Source organism: Xiphophorus couchianus, chromosome 4 (assembly GCF_001444195.1).
Source record: "Xiphophorus couchianus chromosome 4, X_couchianus-1.0, whole genome shotgun sequence".
Taxonomy (NCBI): domain Eukaryota; kingdom Metazoa; phylum Chordata; class Actinopteri; order Cyprinodontiformes; family Poeciliidae; genus Xiphophorus; species Xiphophorus couchianus.
Genome location: NC_040231.1, coordinates 29,281,595 through 29,308,856, shown reverse-complemented (window position 1 = coordinate 29,308,856; position 27,262 = coordinate 29,281,595). Strand labels below are relative to the sequence as shown.

At 40.8% G+C, this 27,262-nt stretch overlaps 1 protein-coding gene across 1 annotated transcript; it reads right to left on the bottom strand.

Annotated features, from left to right (window-relative positions):
* Positions 1 to 1,382: 1,382 nt before the first annotated feature.
* LOC114143774 (solute carrier organic anion transporter family member 3A1-like) lies at positions 1,383 to 27,205 on the bottom strand. The gene is made up of 10 exons (XM_028016083.1): positions 26,782 to 27,205; positions 23,303 to 23,762; positions 8,363 to 8,461; positions 7,143 to 7,412; positions 6,897 to 7,061; positions 5,568 to 5,766; positions 4,846 to 4,981; positions 4,594 to 4,766; positions 3,233 to 3,297; positions 1,383 to 2,989 (listed from the first exon to the last, which is right to left on the bottom strand). Exons 1-10 carry the CDS (start codon positions 26,938 to 26,940, stop codon positions 2,613 to 2,615), a joined length of 2,103 nt encoding a protein of 700 aa, XP_027871884.1. The 5' UTR covers positions 26,941 to 27,205; the 3' UTR covers positions 1,383 to 2,612.
* Positions 27,206 to 27,262: the final 57 nt, after the last annotated feature.

The window sequence follows — 27,262 nt, the reverse complement described above, 5'->3', positions numbered from 1 at the left end:
GCAAAATTTGAATGAATGTCTTTTAAACTCTGCCTCTGTAAGCTGAAACGTGGGTCGATGATTTGGTTTTCCAGCAGAGAAGCGAAAACGTTTAGCCAAATCAACACAGAAACATAAAAACAAAACCTTCGTCCACGGCCACCGCAGTCCCCAGAAATAATCATACGGAGAACTTAGCGGTGGTGCAGTAATTGTTGAAAATAAAAGGCCGATTTTGTTTTAAAGTTTCACACGCTTTCAATAAACATAATGTATGCAAGACATCTCTTTAGATCAGTTTTTAAAAAAACAACAACATTTAAATCACACACACACACAAAAAAAACACTTCGATCACTTAAGTGATTATGACTCGGCATAGATGAAATATTTTTTTAAAATGGCAACATCGCAAAGCATTATGCATCATAAAGCTCTTCCACAGTCCAAAACACAGTTTGGAGGACTCTAATGTTTAATATACCATATGTTCAGCTAAGGACCTGCCGGCAAAAAACTGTAAAACTCGGTGACTTTATACTGAATGTTTGTCTTCATGTTTAAATGCATGCGTTACCAGCATGCGTTTGACTGTAGCTAACTCTAGCATAATGCTAACAGCCGTTTTTTTCTGCGACTCAAAAGGTCTCGTTGCATTGCTCTCGTGTTCAACTCGTTTTCCCGTAACGTGAAAGAAACATATTCACAAAGTCTCTTGTGTTATTTATGTTGCTTTTTTTTTTTTTTTAAATCCATGCATCACTGCTGCAGGGCGCATCCCCACAAGTAGGATTAGACCACTCAGTTAATCTGCATGTCTCTGTCAGTCCTGATAGAATTATGTTGTGGGTTTATCTGAATCAGGTTTTTCTTTTTAACGCTACAAAGACAGTTACGTTTAAACATGCACATTTATAAGTGCATGTTTAAAGTTTGTTTTATTTTTGTAATATGTACGCTTTCTGTTGAAGTGGAAGGAAAGAGCTAACTGTTCAGGAAAATTGGTCTGATCCAGCATGTACCAAGGCGTTATCATAGGATGTGATTATTACTCGTTCACATTCGTGTGTTTTAGGTATGTCTGAAAATTCAATAAATAAAATTGGTTGAGTATCTCCCCCCCGCCCTAGATTTCTGAGAAATATTTAGAAAATATAAAATATTTTAATAATAAATCCCTTGAGGTGGCTGCTGGCGCAAAAACGAGAAGATTTTAGGATTGTATTTGAAATGTAATCAATTAGAAATTTATTGATGGAACCTGACTTAATGTCGTGTTTTGATTGTTGATTCTATGTTGCATTGTGTTTCTGTGTTTGATATGATGTAAAGCACTTTGAAATGCCTTGCTGCTGAAATGTGCTATACATATAAAATTTGATTTTTTTATTTATTTGAAGATACATGTTTTGTTTCTTTTAAATATTTTCTTTTGATTTAATACCTAAGATAAGGTTTGTTTGTTTTTTCAACATAAGAAATAAACTGAGTACGAGTTTTGGAGAGTATTAACAAATGTTAGTTTTAAAAATCCTTCTGGTTTGGCTTCCAAGTAGCTCAGGCTTAAAAACTGTAATTATTTTCATCTCTACTCTAAACTCACCTGAGAAACACTCAACAGTTTTTTTTACTCGGATCTAAAAAGTAGGCATGACCCTAATATAAATCAACAGTGCTGGTCAGAAATTTACATACATTCATCACTGACAAGAAAGTCCTATTCATTTTGTTTTTGTTTCTTTTAAATCTCCTGTGTCACGGTAGAATTATTGTAACGTGGGGTAAATACGTGTTATCTTACATTATTTTATACAGTTATTTTAAACATTTGGATCTGTATGCACAATAATACACACAAGCTTGATATTTGATCGTTCTGCTCATCAAAGATTGTGGAGCTCACTGAAATATGTTGGTTTCTTGCCACAGAGCAGACTTCAGAAATAGTTTTTACATTTTCAATATGGCTGAGGTCAGAGCCGTTCCAGACACTTAAAGCCAGCCTTCATCACTCAAACCAAAACTAGTTTGGATATGTTTCAGTTCACCTGAAACCAGCTCACCAACACTGATGCCTTCAAACTCGACTGAAACTTGCAGCTGCCCACCGGGATAGATCAAAGAAAGTTGGTATGCTAATGGAATTAGCATAATGCTATGCTAATCTATCAATCAATTCTTGTAGAAAGAGTGGAATATGCTGGCAGAGTTATGCCAGAAGCTTTTTTTAACTTCAAAGAGAATGTAGTTTTTGGTGTTGCGCCTCACTAAAAACCCAACATTAACGTTCATGACAATGAGGAATGAATGCGAATCTCTAACCAGCACCGTCCTTTTGGTTTCCAACACTGTTGCATTTTATTTGACCCTTCATTGCTTTCAGACTGAAAGGTGAAAAAAAATACCACAAATGACTAAATGCGTTACTAAGTCAGTTTGTGATTTTGAATGTTTTTTTTTCTTTCTGTTTTTTGGAAGTGCCGTTACTGTTTTTAACAGATCTAATGTTTTGGATGAACAACGCTCTACATGTTGCACAACACCAAGAGAGAGAGAGAGAGAGAGAGAGAGAGAGACTGTACATCAGATCAGATGCACACTAACAGATCCTGCTGGCCTCGTGTAAATCGCCACTATAAAACCGACTCCATGTTGTCACTCGTCTCCTGGTCCTCCAGGTTGTATATAAACTTTGTCCTGTTACTTGGGTTCTGGGTAATCTCCTTACCCAAATTGTCCAGAGTCACATTGGAGGCGAAAAGTTCGGTGGGCGTGAGGTAGCCCTCGTTGTTCTTGATGTACCTCCTGTAGTTGCTTTTCAGGCACTGCCACGTGGTGGCGTACAGGAGGAACGCCGAGGACTTGAGCACGATGGCGATGCTGACGTATAGATGCCTGTAGGCCACGTTGTCGTACAGCATGCAGGCGCCCTTCTCGCCGCAGACCGAGCTCCAGGACAGACAGGTGGAGTCGATGCCCATACCAAAGATCAGAGGGGGAGGGATGAAGCCTGGAGCAGGAGGGAAGGAGGGGTTGTGGACAGACGGCAGGTCAAAAGGCCAGTAGGAGCACAGGTTTGAGCTCACGTTCCAGCTGGGTCTGAGCTGACAGACTGATGAAATGCTTAAGGTAGGTGAAAAACCACTCTGACACCTCAGCCTACAGCAGGGAGAACTTACAGCGGAAATTGAAGCCAAACAACAGTGGATGTGTTTTGACACCGTTAAAGTGAACAAATATGGATTTATCTTACCTATCAGCCTCAAGAGGAGGAAGAGAACTCCAAGAGCATATGATTTCAGCTCAGGACTTACAGTTCTGAGAAGAAAAACGAGAACAACACAACAAGAAAACAGATTAATGTGCAAAAGTAATCTCCATAAGGTACTGCTTGATCCAAAGTTGCATCAAGTTAAATGTTAGCTGTAGCACGGTCACAAAACAAAACCGTCGCTGGCGGCTGGACTCTTCCGTTAACCTGTTGCTGTCATGCCATGTTAACCTGTTGTTAACATAGCAGTCTATTGACAATGACACTCATAGTCCAAAAAGATGCTTCTTATGTTAGTTGGTCGCTATGTGTCGTCCACACCCCACTCACTTTACTTTGTTTATCTTAATGAAGTGAGTTACTGAAATAAATGAACGTTTAATTTCATTTCAATATGAGGATCAATATGTGATCAAGGAACTACTGAGAAACTGATTGAAGCAGAAACCTGAGCTCCATGCTGCTGCCAGAGAGAAACTGTTTCAAGATGTAAAAACTAAACTTCGCCAGTGGTGGTAGTGACATGGCTAATGTAATAAGAGTCATCATTAGAATGTTTAAACCGCTGACATACATTTGTATTAATTATATTCCAGAGAAAGCTTCAAAGAACCACTCTGTATTTTCCTCTCTCTTAGCTGTTCAAGCACATGTATAGTCCTCAAAATGTTTCACTTCTTTACAAGAAAGATGTTTTATAGGTTGGAAAAACCATCTATTACTGTTATTAAGCTAATGTGTTTTTTTTTAAAAAACAATAGCAGACATGCTAGGAAGCTCGAATGGGCTAGCAGCAGAGGGTGGGCTAGCTAACAAAGCCAATAAGCTAAGTAGCTGGCTGAAATGTGCTTCTTAGGCTCGCAGTGTGCCGTTTTAGACACCAGACAGAGCAGTAATATTCTTCACAGTAGGCATCTCTACTTAAAAACGTCCGCTAAATTCAGCAGGTGGTTGTTCCATATTTACAGTGGTCTTCCTGCGCTCTGTACATGCGCTACAATATAGATGATCTGCAGCTAACTTTTGTAAAGTGATACATGATTCTCATTTTAAATAGTCTGACTACTGCTCATCAGAGTCAAATTAGCAAAAAAGAAATGTCTCAGAAATGATTAAAACTGTTGTAGTCAATTATGCAAGTGGTATGGGTTATTTTTGGTACTTTGATCATTCTCATGAACGTGTGACATAACATTCCCATGTGTGTCTATATTTCTATCTATGACACCTATTCTGATGATTCACTCGTACAACGTTCCTTTCAGGATGCTCCAACTCACGTCATCCCCTCTGACAGCTCCCAATGTCCCTGGCTCCCTCTTGTGGGCTAACTGGGGCTGTACCTGATAAGGATGATGACGGAGGGCGTCTGGGCCATGGCTCCGATCATGCTGCATACACAGATGACAGACAGGAAGGTAAGGAACGCATGCTGACAGCGGGGGCTGGAGCACTTCCCCGGTGAGGCCTCGTTCTCGCCGCCGATGCTGGGTATACACCCACAGCTGCTCAGGTTCTGATGCAAAGACAAGAACCAGACGGTAAGCGTTTCTCCTTCCTCGCTGTCCAAGAAAGTCTTTTTTGTCTCCACCTACTGGTTTTGTGCAGCCAGCGAAGCAGGCTGAGATGTAGGTGACTCCGTTGGAGCCACAGACAGGACTCACTGAGGCAGTGTAGCAGTTGCAGTTACTGTTGCAGCCTGACTCAGGTTGCTTCTTCGACTGCAGCGTCCTACAGAGGCAGAGGAAGAGCATATCAGTGATTACCCCGAATGAACGCGTCAAGCAAGAAACTTAACACAGTAACCAATTCTGAAAGAACCAATAAACATGACATTTTGTCAATTGTTGTCATCAAGCAAATATGCATCAAACATTGATCAATGTTCCAGTTATTATTAATCAAAGGCAACTTTGAACAAGTGGGGGCTTAGCCTTGATTTAAAGGAATTCTGTGTCTCCAGTTTTGTAGTTTTCTGGAAGTTTGTTCCAGTTTTAAGGAGCATAGAAACTGAATATATTCCTTTATTTAACCAGGTAAACCCCGTTGAGATCTAGATCTCATTTTCAAGAGGGACCTGAATACTGCTTCTCTAAGATTGGTTCTGGTTCTGGGGATGTAGAACAGACTAGAACGAGAAGACCTGAATGGTCTGGATGGTTGATACCACAGCCTTTTGGTGATTACTAAATACTAACACATGTATTAAGTTTTTTTAGAAGGTTTTCTGTAGTGCCTTACATGACGTTCACTTCGGCAGGAAAACTAGTTGAATAGGAATTGAGTCTCTCACATCTTAGTAACTTAATGGTCTTACTCATTGTTGTAGGCCACCGTAACCCCAGCAACAGGCCCCGTGTCACAGCCCAAGAAGAGGAAAGAGACGTAGCAGGCAGTGGACACCAGGTTGACCAGCATGGCCATGCGGACCGCTCCGAGAGCTGAGAGGTTCAGCTTCTTAACCAGGAGCCCCCCAAGGAAGATACCCAGACAGGCACAGGGGATGGCGGTCATACCTGGAGAAGCAGAAGATGTCGACTGAATCATTTCCTTCCACCCACAGGTTTCTACACAGACACTGCTGTTAATGTTTACAATTTTTAATAATGGTGACGATGGAAAATAAATGTGAGGGAATTGGGAAAAGGAAGAATTAGAAGTAAATGAAGGAACAGAATGCATTTTTTTTTTTAAAACAAAACAAAACATTTATTTACCTTGTAAAAGGCTTATCATAATAAACTGCTCATATCTGCACATCAGTGTACAAATGTGTGTGTTTGAGGGGGTGAGTGTGTAGTGTGTAGTGATTTGGGCGGTCATAATGACTGCTAAGGCGCTACATAAATTCAGTCTGTTTATCAATCACCATGTGTTAGCATAGCTCTGTGCTAGTTTAGCATATTATCTCCAGTGTGGATGTCTTTGCTCGATCGCTGTTCCTCAGTTCCTTTGAAGATTTAATTTTATTCAAGTCACACAATAAACAAGCATAATCTGCTATAACCCAGTACAGGAGGATATGTTGAGTAGCTGGGGTTGCTAAGCTACTAGTTGTTGTTTACATCCGGATCATTGCTAAATTTTGACTCCTTCTTATGAAGGTTCATAAGAAGGAACTTTCTTATGAAAAAGGCTAATTGAATAATAAAATAAACCAGAAAAATATAAAAAATTAATAAAAAATCAAAATGTATTATATAACAGTCAACATAAACAAAGACATTTTTTTTTATTAGTCACTCCGTTTTTTTTACAAATTGATTATTAATCCATTAATTTACCTTCTTTCTAAACGTTTATCCCCTTTCTGCCCTGTTGAAACACACACACATTTAATCATTCATAAGACTTTATGAATGATGAAATATTTGTGTTTTGTATGTTAATATTTTTTATATAACTATAACTTATAGAAAATGTAATTGTTTAGTATGAAAATTAGGTGATTCAAGCATAATTAGACATATTTCTGACCACTATAAGTGAAGTTAGTACAAAATGACGCTTGGTTTGTGTTGAAAATGCATCGACCGTCACTGGTGGTATGCATGTGCCACCTTGGCCATGTGGTGGCTTGAGAGGAATTCAAATAATAGTCTACAATCACTAGTCCAACATTGAGTCAGGAAAATGGTCGCAGTACCCAGCAGCTGATTAGCTGAGGAAGTGGTGAGGTTGAACTGCTGCTCCAGGTATTTCCCAAGGAAAGCAGCAAAACCAGCAACCACAGCTATCTCCATGCAGGCAGCCAGCGTGATGCAGCTGAACACCGGGTTGGACAGAAGATGCCTGGTTACCCGGGGGATCACTGGAAGGAAGAAAAAAAAAAAGATGCAAGTATAAAAGTAGTGTTGCCTTTATTCAACCTCCTCCTACTATATCTTCTCACCTCTCAGATGCTCCCAGACCGAGAGTCCGCTGTTCATGTCGAAGCCACGAAAGTCTCCGTTGGGTTTAGAGTCCTGGCTCTCCAGGCTCAAGGAGGTGGGCAGCATGGCCTGCTCACTCTCCCCTCGAGTGTCCATGTCCTGCTCGTCCAGCGCCTGGGGGAAGCCGAACATGAAGAGGGCCGACAGGAAGAGTAAGGCACTGCAGAGGAGGAAGCCGCCCCACCACGCCCCGATCCAGCGAGGGTCATCCGGGGTGATGTCCAGCTTACCTGGGCAGAAAAGGTGGGAGAAAAATTTACAGCAATCTTTATTAAAAGCTTCGGTGACAAGTGACTCCGATCTGTCCTAACCCCACTGAGAACCTGTCATCGCTTCTTAAAAATCACATGGATACAAATAAAGATTAAAAAACTGCTGCTGCACAGATCTACTTTAACCTTTCTATTAGCCAACGGTTTGAATAGTTCAAGTTGCAAATAATCCACTAATACCATCCGATTCTGGCATGCAATGATGTTGTTTGATCTGAGCTCAATTTCTCATGATTTTTCATTTATAATAGCTGATATGGTTGGCTCTTCACATGCCTGATTTAAATCGTACATGTCAGACTACGATTGGTATGGAGAGCTAAGACATGTTGGATAACAAGTTGTCAGTGGTGTTCCCCAGGACTCTTAGGCCTCCTAATTTTTCTGCCTTTTGAGGCTTCTTTTATGAAACATGCCATACATTTTCATACTTTACTGTTAAATGGAAGGTGTTAGAAATTATTAATTATGTGTGTTTGATGGGACGACAAAATGTAAGTGTTTTTTTTAAACCAGTGTGTTAATTTTGCACACAAAAAGTTTTTTCATTTGGCAAAGTATGTGGATAGTTCAGCTATTTACAGTGTGTTGTGAAACATGGCTTGGTTTTCAAAATTGCGGCTAAAAATCTGCATAATGGAACCAGAGTGGCTCAATGTTTTAAACGGTCCTTTATTTTATGCTCAGCGCCAGACTGACCCCTACATTTCTACTGGTTTATTCCTGGGAAGATGACTAGAAAGAAGAAAAATAAAGTGTGAATTTGAATAAAATAAATAAAAAAAAAACAATTTAAATAAACTACAGACCTCACTCTGAGCTTTTACAACAAATAGCTATTTGTTGTAAAAGCGTTTCCATCTATTTGTTCTGGTTAGTTTTGCGACGTTAACGAAATGGCTACTTACTGGTGTCGATGAAAACAGCATCAACGTAGACTTTGGTACAGATGGAGCCTAGGATGAAGCCACAAGCTGGGCCGAAAACTAGTGTTGAAAATAAGATACCTGCAAAAAAAAAAAGAAAAGGACAAATGAATATTAGATATCAGATTACATATCAGATAAGCTAGACGAGACAAAAGCGAGAGCTAAATTTCACTCCTGCACCATGACAGATGAGGTAAAACAGCTCATTTCACATCATCTGCCAGCAGAGGGCAGCATTACATTAAGGCCAGCTGCTTTTAAAGGGAACCTGAGGCAGACCACTTCTTCTTTGCCCAGTTCCAAAATTTATACCTCCCAAGGGCACAGTAATGCACAGTCAACACGTTGCACAGACGTATCGATCTAAGACGAGATAATGCAGTGGCATCAGGACTGATCAAGCAGGAAATGGCTTCTTTGCGTATGAGTACACTCATGCAGCAGCCGCCTCACTTTGGCGCCGGGGCTAAGAGCTTCCCAAGAGGTATCAGACCAGGCAAAATTGTGTTTGTGTTTGGAGCAACTAATATGTTACAGTGAATGGGAACGGTAAGTGCAACAAGAGGAAGTGATGGGCTGTCTGCTAATAATGAGCCCAAAGTAGAGAAAGTGCTGCTTACTCCTGGTACAACAAATTGACCATTAAAACCCTATAGAAATGATTTTATGATCACTCTTATATCTATTATCAGGGATTATTTTTTTACAGAGGTCTGAATCTACTGAAAATCTCAGAGAAAAAAAAGCGTCTCAAAGCTATTAAAAGTTAGTTACTACTGGCAAAGTTATTCACGCACACATTTTGTCCGTCTTAAAAAAGACAAACTTAATCTAAAGAAGGGGAACTCCAGCACTTCAACTTGACAGATTTGAATATGCATATTTCAGTCACAGACGAGCAAAAAACATTCCGATGGTGGAATAATCTCTTAAACAAAAAGCAGTTCTAAGTGTTTCATCAATCAGATCCAATAAAACAAAACGTTTACAAGAAATATATAGATAAGCGTATAATTACTCTACAGTAATTTCCCAAACTACTGTAGCGTTAGCCAAACGGGGAAACGTTTGGCTAACGTTTTGTTTGTCACCATGAAGATTTGAGGAAAACTGATTGGACCAAAAATAAACTCTGTTTGGCGGACAACAAGCACTGTACATCACCACAAACACACCGTCGCCGTTAGGCATGGCGGTAACAGCATCATGTTTCTCGGCAGGAAGGTTAGAAGGTAAAATGAAGGCAGCAAAAGTGTCTGGAGGACAATTTGAAGGCCTTCCAGAAATTGTCTGTCAAAGAATGGAAAACATTCAATTATCTCAGCCAAAGAGCATTGGATGTGAAAGCGAGATCCACATGAAACCCATAAGAGTTTATGAAATGACTTCGGCAACTATTAGAGAAACTAAATACAGGTGTCTAAAAATAGAAGAGGATGCACACGTTTGAACTGCTGGAGAGCGTTGTCTACTAGTTTGTCAATAGACATTTAAGTAAAGAGCTTGAAACGTGGAGCTTTGGCCGAGGCCAGGTTTGCCATTCAAGCAGCTGAATTTTGAGTTATTAAAAAAAAAAAAAGTAATTATATTAAAGACTAAAACCTCAAGTAGATGAAAGAAAGGTCAAGGAATCACAAGTGTGGTGCCGGTCAGAGGTTTCCGTCAACTCATTATCAAATGTCAGAAGAAAATGAGTCATTAGTTGGTGAATTTGAACAGTTCTCTTTTCAAGTTAGAATGATGACATATGATGTCTATGTCAGATTTTTTCTTAAATATTTCAGATAATCACACCTTCCATTTATTTTTTTTGTCCACCATAAGTAGAAAAAATCAACAATTACTTCAAGCTCATGCCGTTGAATTTTATTTTACTTTTTTCATGCTTTGTGCTGTAGCCTGAAAACAGAACAATTCAAAAAGCCCCAAAATTATATAACTTTCATCCACACAGTATGTGTATTTAAACTTCTAACACACACTGTATCTATTACACTAGTTATTGCATTGAACCTAACCTGAAACACATAGCTAAGCTCTAAGGCAACTGAGACCTTCATAAATATGATGTGTTTCTGTGATTAGGTGATTGTTTCAGTTTATTTCTGCTTTAATGCCTTCGATAAACTGCTGTGCTTTGCTTATTGCACATTTTATCCAACAATTACATTTGTTGAATGAGGTACACGCCCTGCAAAAGCTTTTGTACATGATTTCAGGCATAACACTTATAGAAATGGTTGAAAAGGTTCAATAATTTCTATTGGAACTGTCACAGATCCAGCGCTGGGAGAAACCAGGAGGTCCATCTATATGTCACTGATTTCCATTACAGTTGATTCAGTCTGCAGTCAAACGTGACCCCGACCATTAGCAACCTCAGCCAGCACGTCTGACAACTCAACAGCTGACCAATAGATGTACTCCTATATCTTCATCTGCCCTCCACCAGGGGCCAAACGGGCAACACATGGTGCTTAAAGGGGCAGGATTATGTATTTTTCAGTCACATGGTGCCATTTTATAGCACAGTCAAATAGCTATATTACCTTCAGTTGTTATAAAAATGCAGTGTATATCAAATATAACTTAAAAAACGAATTGACTTTGTAGTTTAACACCTTTAAATTGGGCCTCTCTTAAAGAGAGTCTCTGTCTCTTTAAGAAGCTCCTGCTTGTTCTGAAGCTCCGCCTTCAGGACGTCATCACAACATGGCTCCTCAAAGGCTGGTGCTCGGTCTCACCAGGCATTTTGCACAGCTGAATGGTTGCCATAGGAGATTAAAGCGTTTAGCACACGTGCATGAAAGAATCAAAGCAGGTATATTTTTGATGAGCAAATCAAAAATATACCTCGACTTAGCATTTCACAGCACATAACATGATGAAAATCCCCTTTAGTCAGTTGATGTACAGCATGTGATGCAGTGTGGCGGGCAAACACACACCCAGCAGATGATCAGATCAACAGCACACCAATGCTCTTATCTTTAATGGATCCAAACCAGCCTCAATAAAAAAAAGTGATCCAAAGCCAAGTGCCTGGAGCAACTTTCAAAAGGAAACGGCTGATGATAACAACAGCAATAATATTGAAACAGATGTGCAGGGAAGCGTTATGCAACAGCAATGAATTAGAGAAAGAAAATGTAGGAAGTGGGTTCAGAAAGGATGGAAGTCTGTTGTGAGTTGCTGCTGCGGTTAGAGATATCACTGCAGTCGTTGCTTGTTGAGGCACCGAGCCTTTGATGATGTACGCCGCCGCTTTGGTGATCAAATGTTAGGTTGTCTTCTGCTGGAGAGATTGACTAACTCCGTCAACCCAAACCCTTAAAGCTCATTAGATGCATCCCATTAAACATGCATCCATACATCTAAACCAGCTTATCCTTGCCGAGTCACTGGTGGCTAACTACTGCAGTCACTGGGCGAGAGGCGGTGTACATCCTGGTCTGGTCCTCCAGTCCATAACAGCATTGAACCTTTAGTTATTGTAGAAGACAGGTTCAAATGTTGATGTCTAATCAATTTGTTTATTTTTGGAGAAAAAAGTTATTTATTTACAGGTTTACAACAAACATTAACATCAATATACTTTGAGAAGCACTCTGAGTTGCCTTTGGCCATAATGTTGCCTTAGGCCTCAACTTAGCAACTTAGCAGTGTAATACAATCTTGTACACACCTCTTGTTGGCCTGTCATATTCTTTTTAGAAAGATTCTTCCCATCCTTACGAAGACTGAGAAGTGTCTTAAATGTTTTTCTACTTGTGGGTAACCTATCAGGCTGTTACGGGATGTACTTCAAATTGACAGGGCGTGATCTTATAACCCTGCCCAGATTGACGGACAGCAGCACTGGTCTCTAGAAGCTGAACAGTCGATGCGCAGTCACGTGGTTTCGGCACGTTTGTATTCACACGCATCTTTCATACAACGGCACAGACCACCTGGGGGACAGACCTCCACACCGCTACCCTATGACGACACGGTCTCAGAACTAGTCCAGCACCTTTCTGCAGACAGCGTCCTCCGTTACAATTTCCTTCCAGGAGATATTAACCACTTTCCAGTCTTACTACAGTAGCTATTTAGTGAAGAATGGTACAAATATACATAATTCCTCACCACGTCAAATACACGTTCCTCAAAAGTATCCACATATCCTGCAGATACAAAACCTGGAAGTGGACCAGTTGAAGAGAAATATTAACATTGCCTTCTGAAAACATGGCAACAAACTTCTGACCAATCACACAACACTTTGCACAGAGCTCTATGTCAATGAGAGATGATTTTGGCAATTCGGATGAAGTATGTGTTATCAGATGCAGTGTGCCTCCTTCATACATGTATCCAAACTTTGTGATGGTCAATCAAGTACATTGGGTTAGTACTGTCTGGTTGCGACTTACACAGTAATTCTTCCATCACAGGGAAGTACCAAGGGTGTTCTAATTAATACATTTACTGACAGTCACTAGAACTTTTTTTGTTCACATGTCGATAAACGAACTGACCACTGAACACAGACCACCCCTTCAGTTCAGAAACATCAGCGGTTACAGTAATAGTTGTTGTTTTTTTTCAGTTTGTAAGGCCGTCGTAAAATGCTATGTGCACACTTTATTTTATTAGACCACAGGTGTCAAACTCCAGTCCTCGAGGGTCGCTGTCCTACAGCTTTTAGATGTGCCACAGGTACAAAACACTGGAATGAAATGGCTTAATTACCTCCTCCTTGTGTAGATCAGTTCTCCAGGGCCTTGCTAATGACCTAATTATTCTATTCAGGTGTGGTGCAGCAGAGGCACATCTAAAAGTTGGAGGACACTGGCCCTTGAGGACTGGAGTTTGACACCCCTGTATTAGACCCTGACATTGCTCATTATATGCAGTAAGCACAGCACTGAGAACTTGCTGCAGTTCAAATGCAGTGAACCTAAGACTGCAGACTGTTGTTCACATCTTCAGCTGAGCTTCAGAGTAGTTTCACTTGGCTTTAATTAATGTGACTAGAAACATAGGAAGTGATGGAGTGTGACTTCAGTAAACCAAGGAGTCTAGGGGACGGTTCTGTACACTCTGTACATTAGGTACAGAATACCATGGGAATTTTGGCTGCATCTCTGATCAGTTCTCCCCTAGTAATTTTAGGTGGACGGCCTCATCTCGGTAGGTTTACAGTTGTGCCACACTCTTTCCATTTCCGGACCATGGCTTGAACAATGCTCAGTGAGGTGTTCAGAGGTTGGGGAAATCTTTTTACAGCCTAAGCCTGCTTTAAACGTCTCCACAACTTTATCCCCGACCTGTCTGGTGTTTTGAATCATGTATAATTTGCTTTCTACTTCACAATTGTATAGCACTTTGTTTTGGTCTTTCATACAAAATTCCAATAAAATGCATTTATGTTTGTGGTTGTAAAGTGGCAAAATAATGGAAACGTTCAAGGGTATGAATACTTTTGTAAGCCACTGTATATGACCCCAATGAAACACATTGCAGTTTGACAGATTCAATGGGTGCATGCATGTTTTTTATCAATGTAATTTGCAGAATACCAGGCGATAAATCCGGTGCTTCCTCTTCAAAAGGTCCAAATAAAATATGACGTATCCACAAGTGACGGGAATCATTCTGGAGATGATAGTAATTCCAGAGCCATAATAAGTCCTCTGTGCTCAGCAGTCGTAAATAGAGCAGCAGAGAGGTCACACTGTGTGGGACAGGGCTGCTCTACCTGGTCACGCTCCCTGCACATGAATAATTTCACACTCAGACTCACATTAAAGCACAGTTCAATCGCTGGCCCTTCGTTTCTTGGCAAAGGTGCTCACATAAAACAACCCGGGCCCAGACCGAACGGACCGGGCGTGCTGAGTCAGTGTCCATTCCTTCCCCCGCTGTCCTACAGTGGAAGAGTAATAACCCCGGCGGAGTAAAAACATTTTTGCTGCAGTGGACTCTCAACTCCCAGCCCCACGCCGCTTCGTTTGACGTATTACCGAGACAAAACAGAGGCTGAGGTATGATGAAGGGGAAGATCAGCGGGCTTTCTGCAGACCGCTCTGGCTGCGTTTCAATATATGGAGGGTCGCATGGCGTTACGGTTCCTTATCAAAATTGGCTGCACCGTTGCAGATTTGCACTCTGTTTCCGCCATGTTTTCTTTTTGCAAAAAAACCAAATAGGTTAAAGGTTTGTTCAACGTTGTACTTTTAGGAAAGATGGACTTAATGTGACTAATCTATTGGATATAATAACAGTGCTATGCTGACCCAAATCCAGTTGAGAATTGGTGGCGAGACTTATGAAATAAATAAAACATTATGTTCACAGATGTCCTCCATCCAATCTGACTGAACTTGAGCTATTTTGCTAAGATGAATGGCCAAATCATTCAGTGTCTAGATGTGAAAATGTGTTTGAGACACAGCCCAAAACGGCCTGCAGCTGTAAAGGCGGCTCTTCATCAGGCTGAACCAGAGGTGCTAAACGCCACACTTTCCAGATTTTTATTTTTCAAAGATTTTCAACTCAGGTGTTATTTTACACTTTGATGCTAATACACTACCTTCTGCTGGTCTGTCACGTAAAATCCCAATGAAATTCACAGAGGGGACGTTCACGGTGTACGAATACATGGCGTTTGAGGGACTGTGAGTCCAATTTTAGAACAACAATGTTGAGTGTTTGTGTTCTTTGGCACAGCACTATGGCACAACAGTCTGCATATCAAGTGGCTACGGCCAGGGCCTCCATTGCACTGCATCTAAACCACAGGTGGCAACATGCCAGTTTCCAGTCCTAAACAATCGCACGCAAACAGATGACTGGCATCACGCTGGTTTTTTTGTTCTTCCAGACACAGAGCTTCAGTTGTAGCTGCATTCATATATTTAAATCTACAACACGAGAATCAATAACACTGCAAACATCTTACCAAATGCGTTTGGTGTAGTTTCTAGCACAAACAACTTGGCACATTTGAAAGAAGTCAATAACTCCTTAATATTGATGAAAAATGTACTAGTTCCACTGGCGGATTATTTCACTTATAACAAGTCATTTTTCTCATGTTATAAGTGAAATAATCTGCCATTGGAACTAGAACTTTTTAAAATTAATATTAAGAAATTATTTACTCAAAACAAGCTCCTATAAACTGCTGAAAATATTTACTTGTAAATTAGTTTTGTCTTAGTTCAAGTGAGTTTCAGTATTTGCTCTAGAAACTAGATAAAAATACTTGTCCAGTATAAGGCGTGTCGCAATAAAAAATCTTGCTGGACGATACATTTTTACAGTAACAATAATGTTGTTTTGAGATCAGTTTCAAGTAATACATTGATAATGGAATTATAATGGAAGTTTGTCTTCTCAAACACTGATAAACTTTAGTTCTGTGAAGAACACCTCACGCTGGAACTGGAAGATTTTCCAAATCTCCGAAACATAAACGACAAACAAAAACGGAAATAAAAAACTACTTGGAACCAAAACCACAAATCAACTGGATTATAAATCCTCTGTAAACAAAACTGCCCTTCAAAAAATATTAAGTCATCAAAATGGAAATGATTGCAATTAATTGATTCATTGCTTATTGTACCAGACTTAGGCCAGATTCTGTTTTTTTTTTCAATGTAGCATTACTACAAGAGTGAAAACGTCAGGGAGGTCATCACCTAAAAACAGAAGCGTATCGCCTGCATGCGTTGCTGTTAATCTTCATTTTAACCTGAACAACCTGACGCTGGAGACCCATTAAAAGCTGGAGGCCTGTGAGTGTCCCACAGTGTTGCTGTCTGGCTAACAAGAGCAGCACACACACGCTGCGCTCTACTTGCATGTAGAGCTGGAGCTGTTTGGGGTCTGCCTTGCTGTTACAAGCCATAAAACCCATCATTAACGGACGCTTCTTTGTTCAGACCCTTAGTGTGGTGAACAACCAGCGGGACGCTTGTTGCCTGTTGAAGCTTACTTACCTCAACCTATCAGTCAAGAGAGGGACAGCAATCAATAATCCAATTACAATTTGGCTCTGACATTAGAGTCTACACAGCTAAAGTCTTTAGTCTTTCTACAAGCAGCCATTTTCTATCCAGAACAATGTGGCTTACTTTGAAGCTCTAAATCTATTTTTACTTCACTTTAATCTGCCAGCAGGCACAATGATCTGATGCACTGGCCACCGAATGACAAAAAAAAAAAGAAAAAAAAAAAGAAAAACGTTAGGAAAGAGAGAGGCAATCAGAAAAACACACATGGGACGTGGGTACGATTTTAAAAGCTGTTCTGACAGATCCAATCCAATTACAGGGCTCTGGGTAAGTATTTGGCTCCTTCCAGATGCTTTCAGATCATAATACTAATTTCTACGACGAAGGTTTGTCAGGTGGTGATTTAATGTATGCTAGAAAAGCTAACCCTACAATCAACAAGACTTGTTGGGAATACACTGTACAGATCTATAGCTATCCATTAAAAATGTGCGCAAACCTTTGTTGATAGTCCGCTAAAGTAAAATAAAACACAACTTTGCAATTGTGGCATTTCCATTAAGCAAGAAATGCAATTTAAATCACATGTGAATAAATTTGTTCACACAAAAAGTCGTTTCAAAAACATGTCGGACCATCATCCTCCAACCACTTCCTGTTGCCGTCTTCGTTTTTTCCGGCAGTAGCAGCATCTGGCTGCTGATCACACGACTTGTGTGATCAGAAAGGATTTCCAAGTTTTGCAAAATATTCTAATTTTGATACAGCTAAAACAACGACCTCATTCCAGCGGCAAAACCTTTTACAAGAGTTTTTTTTTAATAAGTGGGTTTTCATAAAGCAAATTTATTTTTGAAATGTCAAATTGAACCATTTTTAGGTTAATAGAAGTGCAGCTAATGAGACGGGTTAGGATTTTCTGGAAGGTGTGCATCCTGTTACATCTCATGAGATGCTACGTACTTAGCGTTAGTATTTCAGGGAAAGAACATCATTACATGTTGAATGTTGCAAAAAAATATGAGGTGAATTAGGAGTGCTTCCATCTATCGGTTACAACCAGGCCACTCAAAGTGTCATTTCGTCAGATATTGATGCTACTTATGGCTGTAATAAACAAGATGTAGAGGTGACAAACATGGACCACACACGTCTCCGAGTTGGACAGACCCGCCAGTGGATCTGGGAATTATCCCAGCCTGGAGTGCCTTTCACCGGCCACTTCAGGCTGACAGTTTCTCCCTACGCGCTCAAGGGTTGGACTTTAAAATCTTTCCTAGTTTGGTGCCTCTAGTTTGGTATCCAGTGAGGCACAGATACCACCAGTGGGTGGGAAAGTTTACTACATGAAAAGTAATTCGGCAAATGTGCTTCCTTCTCCCCTTTAGTGCATTAAATCTTTTCAGAAAAGTTCAAATCCATGTCAAATGAGTATAAACACATTTTTCAAAAACTTTGAATTTTGCTGCTTCCATAAACCTTTCCTAACGCAACACTTCAAAATGCGCATAAAAAACCAATTGATAGAAACAGAGTTACTGTTAAACATGGGGGCAGCAGTGTGACGGTGTGGGGTTGCTCTGCTGCTTCAGACGTAGAATACTTGAGATCTGCTCTACCAGCCATCAGTTCCTGACCTTATCCTCAAGCACTTCGAATTGTGTAGCCAGAAAATGGTTCATCGAGCTCGTCAAACAACGCCGTCTTTAAACGGTGGTGGCAGAAAAAACAGAGCATGCACATACAACTTTCAAATTACAAATTTTGGCACCTCAACAGCAGCACCGCCGCAAGACGTAGCCACGGCGATCGACGTGCCTGGTGGATCGGATAACACACAAAAACATGGAACGGAGTGCGGGTGGTGGTGAGAATGGATTGATGTTTGTTATATTTATGTGTTGAAGGGAGAGATTGAGGAGGTTACAGCCAGGACAGAAGTGAGAAAATGGCAATCAAGTGCTTTTTAGCCTTGTTTTCAGTTCTTTAAAGGGGCAGTATCATGTATTTTCCATTTTCCCACCAGAATCAAGTAACTATGTTAGATGCAGTTGTTAAAGCAATGCTATATACTGTATATGTATATGAAATATGACTTAAAAGAAATTTGATTTCATTATTTAACCTCTTGGAATTGGGTCTCTGTCTTTTTAAAAACTCCTCCTGGTTATGAATTTCCACCTTCAGGAAGTCACCACAACATCTCTCCTCTATTAACCTTTTAACAATGTTTTTAGTAGTGATGCACTGAGAAGTGGCTCATATAATGATCTCAGTAGATACACAGTTCCACCCAGTGTTTGCTGACTGCTGTTGGCTAGTCTGAAGGAACTAATCGGGGTAATCGCGGGGCAGGGCTGTGTTATGAGACGGAAGCTTGGGAGCTTCAGCTCAGAGGAGGAGTTGCATCTAGGTCCCACATGTTGCCACGGGAGGATTTCTCAAACATGGGTGAAAGAATCAAGGCAACAATGCCGGTATGTTTTGGATGTTGAGATAACACTATAGCATGATGCAAAGATTAAAAAAAATATATTAACAATTATTTTATGTATTTTAGAATGTGAACTGGCCACAATCCTGACTTGAGTCTGATAAATAATCGGTGGAAGAAGCTAAAGATTAGGGTGATGGCAACAAAAACTTGGACTTCATTAGTTATGGGAAGGGTTTGAGTCCAATAGTATTGATTTTTTCCCACTTATAGATCATTGTATTCCTGAAAATGTGGCTAAAGTTATATTTTGCCAAAAGTGAATTTGGCATTAAAATTAGCACCTCTATTTTGCCTAGGGATCATTTAGGCCAAAGAAGAAATTATTTTTTAGCAAAAACATGACCTAGTCTGTTATTTTAGGAAGGTGTTAAAGTATTTTTTGACATGACATTTTTAATCCCTATTTTTATATCGTTTTAGTCTCATTGTCTGTCAAAAACAAATTGTTTAGTCGAATGAAAATAGTTCTAAATCAGCATCAGAGAGTGGCATGAATAATTTTGGGGCTAACTGTACATCCGTACTTAACGGTGCAAATCAGATGCCAACAGGAATTAAATATGTGTCGCTAAATAAACTCCACCAGGTGCATGCGGTGTTCAGTGTCTTCTGCTGAGTGGTGAAGTCTTAAATATTTTCTTTATTATGCATTTTCATATAAGGAAACCCTAGTCAGTTCTGTATTGCCTTCCCGTTTTTTAAATTTTTGTATTTTTAATGGAACTAGATCCAGGAATACATAGGCTCATATATTTGTGTGATCTGATGGCGAACCTGACAGAAACAAGCTAAAAATATAGTGTAATAATATTTATAGAGAGCAAATTAAAATCTAGAGACTGGTTCCCAGAACTTGATTTGTTAGATTGACATACTGTCTGAAACTTCTGGCTTCTACAATACAGTTTTATTTAAAGAATGGAGAAACAACTTTGGATTTTTACCCCCTCTTTTTCTTTCCTTCTTCTCTCTACTTACTCTGATGGCTATCCGCTAATGGCAGGCTGCTGAGCTGCATGAAGAACGGGAACGGCACACAGCGCTGTCTCTCGACTGTTACCTAGGTAACGTTGACAGACAGCCTATTATGCACGTTATGTCAGCCTCCTAGTTGCTACTGTAAGTCAGTGCGCTACTGCCAGCCTGGGAAAGTTTGCTGATGTTCGCAGAAAGTGCTTTCCTCCAGGGAACCTAAACTATATGACTGCAAGCAAAGTACAAGACACAATATTCTTCCTAACTTTGCCTGTGCAGAATTCCACTTGGTTTTTTTTTTCAACTTACAGTACCTCCCATAATTGTGCAATAAAAGAAAACCATAAAATGGTTTTCAATCATTTTTACAGTTATATCGTTAGACTTCCGGACTCCGTGCCTCGTGGAACCATCTTTCTGGTTAACGCAAATGAGCTGGAAGGAAAAGAACATATTGCTCCAAATGATTTTTCTCAAAATAGTTCTAAAAAGCTTAGTGTGGGGTGGACATTTATAGTATTGATTATCGTGTATCATGATAAATTTTCATTTATCGTCATCACAATAAATTCCAGCTAGGGGTGTTTAAAACCCTCCCAAACTGCCCTTATTGTCAAGATTGATAGTTTTACTATTTTTTCCACTGTTTGTTCAATGAAAGCATAAATAAATACCAAAAAATACCGTGATGAAAATCATACATCTTTATATGACTGGTGTCATAAAGAAGCGCTTTACAAATGAGAATTTTTTTTTCTAAGAGGATAATTTGTGTTTGTGGGGTTATGATTACCGTGACACAGTCACAGTTATACAGTTACCTAAAAAGGATGTAATAAATCGTTTTTATCGTCCCTTATATCGTTATCACAATAGTACTGCATGACCAAAGAAATATCACATGACCATCCTCCTCCTCTTCACCTGCAGAAACAAACAGCAACAAGATGAAAGTAAATATTGGTTGTAAATATCTGCCCAGTTTATGTCTTGGGCCGATACCGATATGTTAAAAAATGACCAATATCAGCCGATACCGATGTTAGCACCGATATATCGTGCATCACTAAATCTATAATTTACTAATTAGCTGACTTCTGAAAGCAGTTGGTTGCAAAGGATTTCCTTTTGTGGTATCGGAGTAAAGAGGCTTGAATAAAAGAAAGCAGAAAAGAAAACGCAACATGAGCAGTGTTTGAAAACCTCGTGTAACCCCGTTTTGCTACTGGAGGCAAAAACATCCAACTTTGAGGCAGCTCCATGCTGATCACTGATACCTACTATGAGCAGGACATGTTTAGCTTTAGCTGTGGTTGCCAAATAAACAAAATGCAGTCTAAAGGCTAGGAAACAATTTTCCTCATTTTGCACACACAGCAGATGGTAAACTTAGAATCGGGCGCCAACGTTATAAAACCAACCTACCCTGACACATCAGTCCTGGCTGCCGCAGCCGGTGCGGCGATGCAGATTTCCTTTACAAAATTTATGCTCCTGAAAAGGAAGCAAGAAGGCCAAAGTCTACCTGAGCAGTTTCTGATAATGTGCAACGATTTGCTAATGGCTACGTCCGGCACGGCGATGATGATGCAGCTTGTCACACGACCTTTTAAGTCATAAAGCTGCAGGTGTGCAATCAGCATCCGATGCTGGCAGCATCACACGGCATCTGTGTCAAACCGTAAAAGCACCTAAAGGGACCCATCAGGCGCTGCTGCGTCTAGTTCTTGGGACTATTAAAAACACGGTTCTTCTCCAGAACAAGACAGGCATAAAACACTACTCAGAATTTAATGAGGAATTTCTTTCTTTCTTTTTTTCTTTTGCTTCCATATAACCATGAAGCAACAAGGTTGTAATAATCAATTCTCCACAATCAGTGCACATAGGCAGGATGAGCGTCAGCTCCCCTGGGTCTGAAATCGAGGTTCCCAACAGGTGAGAGGTTGAGTCTAAGACTGTAGCGATTCATCGGAGGACCCTTAATTTTCAAAATTCCTGTGAGCTTCGTTAAATTGCGTTTTAACATTTAGCCCCTTGTGTTCCGGATGGATAATTATCTCTCTCACTTCTGCCAGCGAGCTGTTGACGAAGGCTAAGTGCTATTAGCAGCTAGACAGCAATGTACAGAAAGAAGCATCACCAAGAAATAGACAAAAAGGGTCAAAAGTGTGGAATCTCTTTAAGCTAAAAAGAAAAGATAACACAGCTCGGTGCGTGTACTGCAAAACCGAATTTACACTTCACAATGCCACGTCCTCAAACATCTCAGCAGGAAACAGCCACTACAATTAATCATTTACTAAAATAATTGTTTAGCCCTAGTTGAGTCCTTCCTGTGAATCAGGGGTCAGTCTTTACCTCAGTTGGAAGAGTTCAAGTACCTTGCAGTCTCAATCATGAGTAATGATGGGGTGGACCCCGAAATGGATTAAACGGATTATTTCCTACTCTACAGTCATAGGTACTGTTCTCTTCTGTGGTGGAAAAATATTTAGCCAAAGACCAAGGCTCTTGTTTTACTAGTTCATATTTGTTCTGACCCTCAAATGACCAGGTGGCTAGGCACAGCTTTATAGAGAGGATGGGGAGGTATTTAATTAGGGAGGTGGAGGGGACAAATTACAATCAGAATGTGTTTAGGATGTTGTTGGGGGATGAAAGGATGGGTGTCAAAAGACTCACAAGAAAAAAAAAGGTTGCATCCATTTTTGGGCTAATATTTTTTGTGTATCTTGCAATTCCATGGTGTGCCGAAGCAGACTCGACTTTCATTTTGTACCCTTTGAGTAACTCACCTATATACAATGAAGAATACTTATTGTGGATGTGGTCTTCAATGTGCAACACACCCAGAGACTCTGAGTCTGAAGCCAAGGTTCTCAACTGGTGAAAGGTTGAGTCCTTCTAGCTAACAACTTAACAGCTGACCAACAAACCAATGGAGTCAGTCTTAACAGCTGACCAATGGAGTCAGTCTTAACAGCTGACCAATGGAGTCAGTCTTAACAGCTGACCAATGAACCAGTGGAGTCAGTCTTTACCTTAATTGGAAGAGTTCAAGTACCTTGTGCACGAGAAATGATAGGATATAAATTGATTAAATGGGTTGGGACCTAGCCTAAAGTCATATAGGTGCTGTTCTCTATGCTCTGACCCTCACCTGACCTGGCAGCTGTGAACAGCTTTATAGAGGGAGTGGAGATATGTCATTTGGGAGGTTGGATACAGTCTACCCCTGTATATGTCAAGGGAATGCCTTGGAATTCCTCACAATGTGTTTATGACTTTGGAGGAGAATGAAAGGACAGATGTCAAAAATATAAGACCCACCAGAAAAAAAACTTTTATCCAGTTTTAGACTAATGTTTTTATGTACCTTACACTCCCATCGTGTACCAAAACAAACATTTGACTATCATTTTGTATCCTTAGACTCACCTATATACAATGAAGAGTCCTTTTTGTGGACATGGTCATCGATGTATGACACTCCCAGAGGCTGGACGGGAGTGGCCCCGATGCCGAGCAGAACCTGAGCTCCGATGAGCAGAAGGTACATCATGTTGGTGTTGGCTCGGTTGCCGCAGTTAAAACCAGAGTCCCGATTCTCTGACCTGGTTTTGTTGGAGCAGATGACCCTGCCGTCCTCGGCATGCCACGAGTCCCCTGCCTCGTACTCATACTGATGAGTCAAAAACTCTGGCAGAGCTGAGAGCAGCGCCCCCAATGCCATGACGATCCCCCCACAGCCAATCAGCCGGGGCCGGTGGGCCTTGGCGCCGAAGTAGCTGACAAACAGGATCAGGGCCAGGTTGCCGATTTCAAAGCTGCTGGCAATGACGCCCACATCGGCACTCTGGAGGTTAAAACGTCTCTCGAGAGTCGTCAGAACACTTACCTAGCAGGAAAACAGATAAACAATGAGTGTTACAGGTGTTAGCCAGAACCATTCTTGTGACTTTATCGCACACAGTCTCTGTGTATTTAACCATAGCAATTGTTAATTAGTAATTGTTCATAGAATGCATTTTCAAGTCGAATTGAATGCTTTTCAATAAGAACATATTTTGACATGCAGTAAAATGATGTTAAGTTCAATATGCAGTATGTGTGTAGTTTGGTAACCCTCAGGTTTCATGGCAGGTCAGGAGTTGTTTTTAATATTAGTTCAATCAGAAGATTAAAGATTAGACCCAAGTCTTGAATAAGACTTAACCACGATTTAACCGAGAAAATCAGACAGAAAAGAAACAAGTTTTGTTATCTTTTAGGAAAGGATGCAAAAGCCATTTCTAAGGCTTTGGGATTACAATGAAACACAGTGAGAGCCAGAGAACAGTGGTGAACCCTCCTAGGAGTGACAAGTCTACCAAAATTGCTGCTAAAATCTATCAATAATTCATCCAGGAGGTCACTCAGAAATCTCCTTCAAGCCTCACTTGCCTCAGGTAAGATTGGTGTTCACGATTCAGCAATCAGAAACTGAATCGTTTGAGGCTCGTTCCACTGAACCTGCCTCAATGAAAGAGTTCAAACGGCAAATCCACTACTGACCAAAAAGAACACAATGGCTTGTCTCATATTTGTCAAAAAACATATTGATGATCGCAAACACATTCGGGGGCAAAAGTCTCTATGGATTGATGAGATAAAAGTGGACCTTTTTGCTAATGGTGTCCCATTATGGTATAACACTAACACCGCGCTGCCTAGAACATCAAGTCAAGCCTCAAACATAGTGGTGGTAGTATGGTGGTCTGAGCAGCATTCCTGATCAATTAAAACAACCACAATAAGTTCCATTTGCATGATTTTTCATTTTTCTCTTTCTCTCTTTCTACCAAAAACTGTATAACTAAAGTCTTAAATCTGGTCCATTGGTCTCAATCAACTCTTGTTTTGGAAGGACAATTTTGTCTTTCAGAGACTTCAAAATTAATTGTATTTGTTCCTCCTTTTGTTGTGTCTACTTTTTTTTGGATATCTAAAATGTTTTCCAGTTCCAGTGTTAAATATTCAATAGAATTTAAAGTTTGTTGGTCTTTGAGAATGTGCTCTTGTGTTATTGTGCCGCTACAATTATATTACTTATTACTGGAAAATGATCTCAAAACAACAATATTATCAGTAATCTGGGACCATTTATCATCTAGCAAAATGAGTTATCGTGTCAGCCCTGGACATACATTACACTACAGAAAGAACACGTGTGATAGGATGTCCATCCATCCATCCATCCATCCATTTTCCGTGCACCCTTGTCCCTAATGGGGTCGGGAGGGTTGCTGGTGCCTATCTCCAGCTACGTTCCAGGCGGGAGGCGGGGTACACCCTGGACAGGTCGCCAGTCTGTCGCAGTGATAGGATGTCATTTTACTGAAATACACACCAGCATTCTGGAATAAAACATCATAAATCAGGGGTCTCCAAAGTGCATCCCAGGGACCATTTGCGGCCCTTATCCAAAATTCATGGCACAGATTTATTTCACCACACTAGTAACCTAAAATAGTTGACTTTACTAGAAAATTGTGTGGAAACCTGTTACCTTAAGTCATTCCAGTTATTGCACAACGATGAAATTAAACCGGTTTAGGTGGGTTAGCTTAGAGCTTCAGTGCAGACTGTTGATGGTGATATGCTTAAAACAAACTAAAGTGAAAACTAGAAATCAACACACAATCTACATATCTTTTAATAACCACATTCTTCTTTTCATGTCTTGTAACATGATAGTACACAGCCCCTCAAACATCCAGGAACCTTTACTGGGCTAGTATTAACTGGGTTAAAAAAGAAAAACAACAACAAAAAAAAGAGGGACTCATATCATGGTCTTGTAGCCTAAAGTACATCTAAGAAAGATATTGTGTATTTAGTTTGTTTTTACAAAAGAACCTTTGTTGCATTTTTCATAACAAAACAGACGCAGTTTTTGTGGCTCAGATCTACTTTTAACAATTTAGGGTCACGTTTCAAAAGATTTGGACAGCCCTGCCCTGTTGTCATGGTGAACATGCCTGACTCAGTTCTAATAGCTTGTACTGCAGGATGCACTGAAACACAGCTAATAATAATAATAATAATAATAATAATAATAATAATAATAATGTCCTTTTCCTCAATAAAATCTTGCACCAAACAGTAATCAGACTATGTCGAAAGCTATCAGAGGACAAACCAAAAAAAAAAAACAAAACAGATAACTATAGCGACTTCCAGGAAGTGGTTAGATGATCCATTGGAGAGGATGAGGCTTCACTGACAACTTAAAATGAAATCAGAGATTTTGGATTACATGGGATGAAATATGAATTCTACCAGAGGTCATAAACTCTCTCTCTTTTTTGTTTTTGTTTTTCCATTTTCTTCACTACTTGGAACCAGCTGCTGCTGATCTATTGACACCAGAGCAATGAGACGGGCTGGGGAGAGGCTCTGTCAAAGGAAATGTGGTGTTAATGGGGAAAAGAAAAATTTCTTGTGTCTTGTGTTGTGGAGATCACGTCATCTCCTGGGCCTTTGTGTGTGTGAAAGGCCTCCTGCATTATTTACAGAGGCATTTCTGTGCAGAGAGCAGCGAGAGCCGGTAGGAATGGACGAACCCCCAATTTCATAACCTGCTTCCACACTGTCCACAGACGCATAGACGCATATGTTCCCCAAACAACGTGGAGCACATTGGCGCTGTGACGCTGCCTGGTCTCGTAGACACACACACACACACACACACACACGCACACGCACACACACACAAGCAGGCCCTGATGGGTGAAGCAGCAAGCCATCAATCAATAGCCGTGTTTACTGAAGGATGCCATTATGGTAATGGGATGGGGAATAATATGGCACCGAATGAGGCGCCGCATCGTTCTGCCCGTGAGCCTCCGTCATCAGACGGACATGTCTGAACTCACCAGATAGGCGCCCACGGTGCCCTGTGCCAGCATGAGCGCGCATTCCGCCACCAGGAAAATCTTGATGTTGGAAAAGCAGGAGGTCTTCTTCTGGTTGTCATCCTGCTCCGGGTCGTCCGTGCTGCTCCTCTCGGTGCAGATCTGGCTTTTCACCTGCATCCTTCGAGCTCAGGCTCCGCTGGGGTCGGTCGGCGTGAAACTGAGCGGGTCCGGTCCGGCGGAGGGCATCTGGTTAGGACGGCCGGTGAAGCCGCGCGACGCCGCGAGAAGAAGCCGGACTGAAGGCGTCTCTTCCGAACGGAGCGTCTCTGGGGCCGGGGGCGCGGAGAGGAGCACGGTCCGCCCAGGAGAACACAAACACAGAGACCGTCACAGACATCTCCTCTTCCTTCTCCTCTTCTTCTTCCTCCTCCTCCTCACCAGTCCTCTCCGTGGATGTCAGCCTACGTAGCTGCGCGTGTATGGATGACGGCTTCCAGTA

What these genes read in the sequence shown, in the direction of transcription:
- LOC114143774 (XM_028016083.1), bottom strand. Translation starts at nt 26,940, where the DNA reads ATGCAGGTGAAAAGCCAGATCTGCACCGAGAGGAGCAGCACGGACGAC. An exon ending in TCGCTGGCTGCACAAAACCA is followed by an intron (nt 4,767 to 4,845) that starts GTAGGTGGAGAC and finishes TCTTTGCATCAG; the next exon opens with AACCTGAGCAGCTGTGGGTG. An exon ending in CCTCCTCTTGAGGCTGATAG is followed by an intron (nt 2,990 to 3,232) that starts GTAAGATAAATC and finishes CTCCTGCTCCAG; the next exon opens with GCTTCATCCCTCCCCCTCTG.